General features: G+C 35.0%; 1 protein-coding gene across 1 annotated transcript; it reads left to right on the forward strand.

The window, feature by feature from the left end:
* Positions 1 to 342: 342 nt before the first annotated feature.
* LOC127127894 (phragmoplastin DRP1E) lies at positions 343 to 8,829 on the forward strand. The gene is made up of 15 exons (XM_051057171.1): positions 343 to 731; positions 2,324 to 2,387; positions 2,495 to 2,602; positions 3,210 to 3,311; positions 3,999 to 4,049; positions 4,144 to 4,205; positions 5,353 to 5,443; positions 5,533 to 5,597; positions 5,718 to 5,912; positions 5,994 to 6,113; positions 6,210 to 6,280; positions 7,507 to 7,732; positions 7,818 to 7,868; positions 7,949 to 8,317; positions 8,461 to 8,829. The coding sequence occupies exons 1-15, from the start codon at positions 588 to 590 to the stop codon at positions 8,587 to 8,589; spliced, it is 1,848 nt and encodes a 615-aa protein (XP_050913128.1). The 5' UTR covers positions 343 to 587; the 3' UTR covers positions 8,590 to 8,829.
* Positions 8,830 to 10,022: the final 1,193 nt, after the last annotated feature.

Raw genomic sequence — 10,022 nt, forward strand, 5'->3', positions numbered from 1 at the left:
TACAATACGAAACTATTTTGATGAAACAAAAAATATACTATTTATTTTATAAATTTCTTCTGTGATATTTATATTAAAGAGATTATCCTATCAACATTTTAAAAGATTTTCTGAAATTTCAAAAAACATGTTTACTATTTTTTAAATTCCAAAATAAAAATTAAAATGAGGATTACAATTTTCCCATGAATATTTCTATGTAACTTTATGTTTGATATGACAACAACAAAAAAAACACCATACCTCAATATCTATCCGTTGGTCCTCACCACGGGTCCCAATCACAATCGAACGTTCGAAACAAAACCGCGAAAAGAACAAAAGCAACGTGGACCCCGCCAACAACGTCACTCGAATTTCGAAATTTCAAATACAGAAACTCCATGGTATATCCTTTCGTTAAAGCGAAAAGAGCATCAAAACGGTGCGTATTATCACCCTCTATGCTCTTCACTCTCCACTTCAAACGTTGACTACCACTTGACCTTTCTTAGAAAATCGATTCGCTTGGCTTGTAGTTCGCGTTCTACGTCGTCGTTTTCATCTACTCAATTCTGAGAATCTAGGGTTTTGGTTTTATACACAAAATGACAACTATGGAGAGCTTGATTGGGTTGGTGAACAGAATCCAGAGAGCTTGTACTGTGCTTGGTGACTATGGCGGCGATGATGGTAGCTCCTTCTCTTCTCTCTGGGAAGCTCTTCCTACTGTTGCTGTTGTTGGTGGACAGGTTCGTTCTTCTCTTTCATTTCAACTCTTCAATATTTCAATGCTTTCAAGTTTAACCTCTTTTTTTTTGTATCATGTGTTTATTTTACTTGATGTGGTGCTGAATTGCTTATTTTATATATATATATATATATATATATATTTTTTTTTTTGGTTAAATATGTTGTAAGTGGTTATAAATTAAGGCCTTTGAAGTTTAGTGTTATACATATTTTATTTATTTTTAGCCTCATATACTATTTTAAGTGAGGCTAAAAATTCAGTCCTGTAAAAGTAAAATAAAACTAATTTTGAACAAAATTTAGGTAGGGACTAAACTTGAAAATTTGTAAACTTTATAGGAGGAAAAGAATATATAGCCATCTTTTTGTAAAATTTGAGCTGGTTTCAATTGGAGTGGGGTTTGCGGGTAGGTTTGGTTTGGTTTTGAGAGAATCCCATACCCGAACCAATGAAAAATATATGGATTGGTTTGAATTGGATTTGCACATTTTTATGATAAAGCTCAAACTAAACCAAACTGAAAAATAACGGGTTGGTTTTGAATTTGATTTGAAACAAATGTGCAAAAATATTTTTAAAAAGTATCTAATTTACATCAACTAATTTTCCATAACAATATAAAATGATTAGTTTTTGTGTCTCCATATAGGTTGTGAATGTCACAAATGGCGCTTCATTTTTTTCTTCTAAAAGTTGAATACTTTATAGATAATGATTATATAAACTATACAAATTAATTATGGTTTGTTCGGTCAACGGACCGAACCAATTAACATTGAGTTTCATTGGTTTGCTTCGGTTTTTGGTCGAACTAAAAAAATGCCCAACCTAAACACCATGATTTGATTTGGATTCCGATTTGCCCAAACCAATGAACTAGGTTTCAATTTTGGATTGTTTTTCCATTTGCCCAAACCAATGAACTAGGTTTCAATTTTGGATTGTTTTTCCATTTTTGTTTTCTGGGTAGGTTGGGGTTGAATACTTTTCCTTTTTGTTTTTGTCTACTTTTTCATGATTAACATTTTGCTCATAATGGATTTTTGACTTAAATATGCAAGTTTGTTTCTTAACTTTCTTATAAGTTTATAGAGACTAAACGGTACAACTTTTGGAAAAATTGAGCTGCAGAAGTTGATTTCATGTTAGGAGAATAAATTTTGAGTAGCATGTAGAGTACTCATGGGACTTGAAGTTTATCTAATGTGACTATCGGTGTAGTTGTGAACATTTTAGGTCTCGTTGTCTTTTAAGTAGGGTTGGGCTCAAGAACATTATTCTGGTTAGAGCTCGAGATTGTTTTAAAAAACCTGGTGTTATGGGCATGAGAATATTTTAGTAGAATTTGAGAAAATTTTAAGTTTATTATTGCATTTTTTTAGCAATTGGATTTTTCATTATTTGGTTATTAGTTGCGGGTTGGAGTTTTTTTGGTTTTTCAGCCATATAGTTCTTGAAATTTGTTTGTTGGGCCTTGGGTTGTAGAAAAAAAGATCTAATTTTAGGGAATGGTTTTTTTTCCTCCCATTTTTGTGTACTGGCTTGTCTAAATCTCTTTTTCTTTCTTAATTTCTTTTGAAACTTGAGCAGAGTTCAGGTAAGTCTTCAGTTTTGGAAAGCATTGTTGGTCGTGACTTTCTGCCTAGAGGATCAGGTTTAACTTTTTTTTTTCTCGTTTTCTTTGACATTTTTCTCATTTTTTCCTCAAGTTAGTAATTACAGTTTGGCCCATGTTTGTTTTTTGGTGTGAATGCATTGTAGGGATTGTGACAAGGCGTCCATTGGTGTTGCAGTTGCATAAGATGGAAAGTGGGACACAAGAGTATGCCGAGTTTCTTCATCAGCCAAGGAGAAAGTTCACTGATTTTGGTATGACAGTAACCCTCCATACATACACTGGGAAATTGCCTGTTTTAACTAATCATAGGACAGCTTCTATTTTCTTGTGATTTTTCTGTAAAAGAATTATTCATGCTTGTTACTATATTCTATGTTTATAGTGTCTAAATTTGAGTGTAGCCGGTTCTCGCACTAAACCAAACTATTTAACTACTGTACTTGTTGTGCTCTTCTTGTGTCAACTTTATTGAGCATTATCTATTTGACATTTTGACATTGATGCTATTCTTTTAATGTCAATGATTAGGTTGTTCTTCTGCCACCCGAACCCTTTTCTTCGGCTTTATACTATGCGCCTGTTATGGCTTTCTTAGTGTATTCTATTCCTACTATTGTAATGATCAAAATTCAATTTTAAGATGTCCAATATATTTGATTTTTTAGGGGTTCTAGTCAATTTGTCTCTAAACACATCTCAAGCGCCAACACCTCGTCACTGGCTAGCAATTTATCATGTGATAACTTTTACACTGCCTATAGTTTACCGTTTTTAGGATTTTCTATTCAGTTGACCCTTTTTATGTTTGCGTCAGAATATATAGATGTTATTCACTACAATCTGGTTTTCCCATTGCAGCCTTGGTCCGCCAGGAAATTCAGGATGAAACTGATCGAGTAACAGGGAAGACAAAACAAATATCTCCTATTCCTATTCATCTCAGTATCTATTCCCCGAATGGTATGTTTCATCTGTTGTAGCCTCCTTTTTTTGTGAGATTTTAAAGCAAGAGAGTCTGTTATGTAAATTTAAGTTGATCACATAGTATAGATTTGAACTAGTTTTACATATATTTAGCTTTTCTAAATTTTGTTTTCAAATAACTACTATTGTCTTATGTTTGAATATTATTAGAGTTATTGTAGTATTTGTATTTAGTACTAGAAGTACTTGGCCTAATTATTGATAAAAATAGGATCAAAATGGTTGCACTAGGTTAGTGTATTGTATTATATCACATCAAATTATCAAACATATATTTTCCTGTCAAGGGTCTTTCTCTCTTTTACCTCGTTTTGACTTGTACTCAAATATCAGCATTTGAGAACAAAACCTGGTTATCTTTAGACCATATTTGCAGTAAATTTAGTTTCAACTTCTTTTTACTTAAAAACTAATGATATGAGAGCTACTAGTTTTCTAAACATTAAATAACTACAAAACGTATAAGATTTTATAAGTCAGCATCATTGCAGCTATTTGTCTATTTTGGAGGTTGCGGAACAGAACAATTCATTATTGTGGTTGATATAATTTTATAATTACTAAGTGTATTCAGGCATGTATTCCTTCGCAGTATTATATGGCACCCTAATGAGACTAAAACAGCTTTGACTTAAAGCTTCTTGTTTTTGTTTTTTGGAACAGTTGTCAACCTAACCTTGATTGATTTACCTGGTCTGACTAAAGTGGCTGTAGGTATGATTTGTATTTAATTGCTTTTGCTAATTAAAAATCAGTTAATTGGATGAAATGATGATTTTTAGAAGCTAAATATTCATCTCTTTTTCAGAGGGACAGTCTGAGAGTATTGTTCAAGACATTGAAGCTATGGTCCGATCTTATGTTGAGAAGGTTAAATAACGTCTTCAATATAAATTTTATATATATTTGTGTGATTGCAATCAGCTTGCGTGTATCTCAATTGGATTATAGAACTTTGGATTTTAACACTCATTGAACTTAGAAGCTTGCCCTGACCTAGACAACCACCCCGAGTAGGCAGCAGCGGTGAATAGTGCTTGTATTGAATTTATTCTATTGTGATGGAGCAGCTATCAGCTACTATGATTTTTACATCATGATGTGATTCAATGTTGTGCCTTACGCATATTGTGAAATAAATATGTCCGGTCATAATTCCTTAGAGAAAGCTTAACAATCAATTTTGAATAACATTGATTCATATTCATTATAAATTCAACATAAATCACATATTGTTATTTAGAAATCAAGAAAGGTATACCATAGGATGTCAAAAGGGCACGATCCTCAAACGTGGCTGAGAGTGCCCAAAAAGATTGTTAAGGCTATCCTCTCTCAATTAAAAAAACCTTGGTTCCAACTGCCAGTAAATCACATATTTTATAGCTGTTTTCCATAGTTTCTAACAGACACACATCTGTTTTGCAATGCCCCTTCCATCTATACAGGTGTTTTATCTTACTTTGCACCTCTATCTCCCACCTCCCTTTGTCTGCCCTTCTCTGACACCTCTGCATGATAAACCTATTTTGTTTGACATGATTGAATGGGTAAAAGTAAATTAATCTAAATGTCAACTTTCTCATTTCTTTTAGAACTTTAGAATCAGTAAGTTGTTTGTGATATTTTTGTTGCTCTTCAGGGTACTGCTTCAGTCCTATCACAACCTCTTGGATTTCGCCCAGTTGCCTTTCTTTTTAATGAAATATTAGACGATCTTTTTTTTCTTTTTTCTGAGACGATAGCACATTTCTTTTGTATTGATATATTACTTCATTTTCTTTTTCATTTAGTTTGTAGGCTAACAGCTTGAACTATCTATTATTTAATTAGCGTTCCTTTCTCTATATTTCTATTGATGATAGATAAGCTTTTTGGTTTCCTTATTGATATTTAAAAAAATTACTGTATGAGGTGTACCCTAAAGGTTCATATTTGATTTATTCTCAACAGCCTAATTCTGTGGTTCACCCCAAGGGTTAATATTTTCTCTTTTCGATTGCTTTATTCTCAACAGCCTAATTCCATCATTCTAGCAATATCTCCAGCCAATCAAGACATAGCAACTTCTGATGCTATTAAACTTGCCAAGGAAGTTGATCCCACAGGTACTTTTTTAATGCTTTTCTGAATGGCTAATAATTTATTTGCTGGTTCATAGTTTTGGCCTTAAATTCTGGTCTAATGACCACTCTAGGTGAAAGAACATTTGGAGTGTTGACAAAGCTAGATTTGATGGACAAAGGAACAAATGCTTTGGATGTACTTTTTCTCTCCTCCTCTTGTTTGTGTGATTCCTGTTCCTTTAATGTTCATATTTGAAATACACCTTTAAAATCATGTAACTTATTGGTTCATCTTATCAACTTTTATTCCCTCAAGGTCCTGGAGGGAAGATCTTACCATCTGCAACATCCCTGGGTTGGCATAGTAAATCGGTCTCAGGCAGATATCAATAAAAATGTTGATATGATTGTTGCTAGACGCAAGGAGCGTGAATATTTTGCAACCAGTCCTGATTATGGGCACTTGGCCAATAAAATGGGTTCAGAATACCTTGCAAAGCTTCTCTCCAAGGTTTCCCTCTTAAGTGTGTTCTTGTCTAATCTCTTTTATGAGATGGATTATCATCTTAATCACGTGAGCTTATTTTTGTAGCACTTGGAGTCGGTAATTAGAGCAAGGATACCTAGTATAACTTCTTTAATTAACAAAAGCATTGAGGAACTTGAATCAGAGATGGATCATCTTGGGAGACCCATTGCTCTTGATGCTGGGGTGTGTGGCTTGTAATTTTGATGATTTCTTTTTAAGGGTAAGGTTCTTATTCTGATGTCTTGTGGAATATTTGCTGAACGTTACCATCTGTTTCAGGCCCAACTATACACTATCCTGGAACTTTGCCGAGCATTTGAAAGAATATTCAAGGAGCATTTAGATGGAGGGTAAATATCTTCGTTGCTTTCTATTTTTATGCCGTTTTCTCAAACTGGACAATGCTATGTCCTATCAAGGTGGGATAGGGGATGTAAACACAAACTGTGAAGCTGTAACATGGAATATATGATCATCCTTTAAAAATAGAAATTTCATATGCATCACAATAGTATAGTTAATCATGTCAAATAGCAGTTCGTATGTGGTAGACAGGTAGGGCATTGCATTGTGGAGGTCGAATGCTCATTTGCATTGTGTTTGATATTGCAGCTACCTTGGCATGGATTTTGATGGTATCACAGCCAAAATCTTGAGATGCATTTGTTTTTTCAAGAATGTAACTCCGTTCTTCATTTTCTTAACAATTCTATTGTTCCATCACTAAATTAAGTCTTAGAATTTAGGTGAAGCACTCAACCTTACAAAACCGGCTTGTAAGGTGAGGATTGCCTTCACTTATAGATGTATGCTTAAGACATCTCTCATCCACTGTGGGACTCTTAACGTGTAAGACTTGCAGTAGTTCTCCTTCACGCTCCTAATGGAGCAGCGTCTGCTTTGTCTTGCACAAGTTGAATGCAGACAAAGCAGAAAAATACTTGCCCTGTGTCCCAAATGTCCTAACCTAAACTTGCAACCCCAAAAGCTAAATGGTAGGTGTTTATATTATATATTTCTAACACGTGCTCTCACAGAAGATCCCTTTGAGTTTGAAGTATGGGTGAATGAATATACATAGACTCACTCACCATATTGTGCTGAAAATTATTTCTAATTGGAAGAATGGGTAGAATGAAGCTCTAAACACAGGTTGTCTTAAAGGCTCTGATGCCATTTCTTGAACTCACAAACCCAAATGCTTAAGCTGCAGGGGAATGGTTTTACATTGTATTTCAATCACTGAAATGCCTAAAGTCTTGCAATCTTGCAATAGTGCTATTTCCTCTCTTTATACTACCTAGTTCTTTGTCTGAACTTGTTCTATGTTAAACTATAACACGATGATGAAATATTGTGTACTAGCTGAAATGTTAAACGGTCTGTCTGTTCTACACTTTTTCTGAATAAAAACTATTTTCACTAAAAGGAACCTTTGGTGCAGTTTTCCCAATGCATAAGGTAAAACAAGTTTAGCCGAGGCAAATTGAAATGATTGTTTTGGATGTAAGTTTGTTATCACTGATGAACTGGTTGATAGGTCTTCGTGTTGACACAAATTTCTTTCAAATTTTAGGCGGCCAGGAGGTGACAGGATATATAATGTCTTTGACAACCAGCTTCCCTCTGCATTACGAAAGCTTCCATTTGATCATCATCTTTCTCTCCAGAATGTAAGGAAAGTCGTGTCAGAGTCGGATGGTTATCAGCCTCACTTGATTGCCCCAGAGCAAGGTTACAGGCGCCTGATTGAGGGGGCTCTTGGTTACTTTAAAGGCCCAGCTGAAGCTTCAGTAGATGCTGTAAGCAGTCTTGTTGTCTTCTCTGATTTTTTATTTTCATGTGACAGCTAAAGAAATGAGCTGGCTGATCTTGATTTTTCTGTAGGTTAATTTTGTCTTAAAAGAACTTGTGAGAAAATCAATAGCTGAAACTCAGGTAACTTTCAGGAGTATATTTTGTACATACCTTGTTCATGAAGTGACAGTTTATGCAAATACTAACATGTGTTTGAGCAGGAACTGAGGCGATTCCCAACTTTCCAAGCTGAACTAGCTGCTGCAGCAAATGAGGCTTTAGAAAGGTTTCGTGGAGAAAGTAAGAAGACAACTCTCCGGCTTGTAGATATGGAATCTTCGTATCTCACTGTGGATTTCTTCCGGAGACTACCTCAGGAAGTGGAGAAAGCTGGAAGTCCTGCTCCCTCAAATGTAGATCGATATGCAGAAGGTCATTTCAGGAGAATTGCATCAAATGTCTCGTCTTACATAGGATTGGTGGCAGACACGCTCAGGAACTCAATTCCAAAGGCTGTTGTTTATTGTCAGGTCAGACAAGCAAAACAGTCTTTGCTTAACCATTTCTACTCACAAATTGGGAAGAAAGAGGTCTGTTTTCTCTTTCTCTTCCACTACTATGATGTTTATTGTTAGATGTGTTTATATCCAATACTTTTTAAATTTTTGGACATTATTATGCACTTTTCTTACATAGTTTCAATATATCCTTGATATGATTTTACCTGGTATAGGGTAAACATCTATCTCAAATGTTGGACGAAGATCCTGCATTGATGGAAAGGAGACTACAGTGTGCGAAAAGGCTGGAGCTATATAAAGCGGCAAGGGATGAAATCGATTCTGTATCTTGGGTGCGATAAGCGTAGCTGTGGATGTCTCTGTCTTCCTCGCCTTGGACTAACTGATAACAATCATGGGTTGGCTTGACCCAGATGTAATTTACATATTTATTATTTTTTTATTGTTGAGGCAATTCTATACCTTTATTTATTGTAGGTAATGTTGGAGTTAAGTTAGTTTTCTGAATGTGTGATGTACATCCAATACAGACTAAGATCTTAACCGTGATATGTATAATAAAATTGCATGTTCTCTCTGTATTCTGAGTCTTGGTTGTGTTAGATTCAATGTTGAATATACCATTTTTGTGTTACATGCTTTATCTGAATAACAAGTGCAGGCTAATTTGACAAAATAGTAATCTGCAATAAACATGACAAATTCAGAGCTAACTGTTAACTCAGAAAGATTTGTTCAAAAAACTGTATATTTTTCCATTCTGATCTATGATATAAATAGTGTAGTTACAAGCTGTCAGGTTGAATTTCAACCTACTAAATTAGCTAAACTGTCATAGGTACATTTACAGCTAATTATGTTAATTAAGAGAATAACTATTACAAATAAATGTACAATCTCAACAAAATAATTAGCTAATTATTGCCAATAATTCTGTTGACATCCCCCCTCAAATTGATGTTGATAAATCTACGAGCATCAATTTGCCAAGCAGAAAATTGTGTCGCCGACGTGTTAAGGTTTTAGTGAAAATGTCAACTATTTGAACAGATGTTGAGACATGTGGTAGATTGATGACTCTTCTATCATAGGCTTCCCGAATAGAGTGACAATCAACTTCGATGTGTTTCGTCCGCTCATGGTAAACTGGATTTGCTGCAATCTGAATGACACTGGTATTGTCAGCATGAAGCGGAGTTGGTTGTTGTTGAGAGAATCCAAGCTCAGTAAGAAGACCTCGCAACCATATTATTTCAGAACAAGCGGCAGACATTGCACGATATTCTGTTTCAGTGGACGACTTTGAGACTGAATCTTGTTTCTTACATTTCCATGAAATAGGAGCATTCCCTAGGAACATACACCAGCCAGTAGTAGATTTTCTTGTATTTGGACATCCGGCCCAATCAGCATCACTATATGCTTGGAGTTTGATTGATGAATCAACAGGAAAAAAATAAACCATGCTTTGGGGTGCCAAGGAGGTATCTAACGATTCGTTGTACCGCTGAAAAATGGAAATGCCGTGGAGCTTGCATGAACTTACTAACTGTGTGTACAGCGAAAGAAATATATGGGCGAGTGATAGTTACATAGATAAGACTTCCTACCAATTTACGATATTGAGTGGGATCATCAAGAAGGTAACCTTCATCACTTCTATATTTAACATTAACTTCCATGGGAGTGTCTACAGGGGTTGCATTTGTGAGTCCAGCTAGTTGGACCAAGTCTTGAATATACTTTTGTTGATTTAGAAAAACACCATCATGAT

This window comes from Lathyrus oleraceus, chromosome 3 (assembly GCF_024323335.1).
Source record: "Lathyrus oleraceus cultivar Zhongwan6 chromosome 3, CAAS_Psat_ZW6_1.0, whole genome shotgun sequence".
NCBI lineage: Eukaryota > Viridiplantae > Streptophyta > Magnoliopsida > Fabales > Fabaceae > Lathyrus > Lathyrus oleraceus.

Coding starts and splice junctions, on each gene's coding strand:
- LOC127127894 (XM_051057171.1), top strand. CDS start 588: ATGACAACTATGGAGAGCTTGATTGGGTTGGTGAACAGAATCCAGAGA. Junction 2,603..3,209: donor GAGAAAGTTCACTGATTTTG/GTATGACAGTAA, acceptor TTCCCATTGCAG/CCTTGGTCCGCCAGGAAATT. Junction 5,913..5,993: donor TTGCAAAGCTTCTCTCCAAG/GTTTCCCTCTTA, acceptor TTATTTTTGTAG/CACTTGGAGTCGGTAATTAG.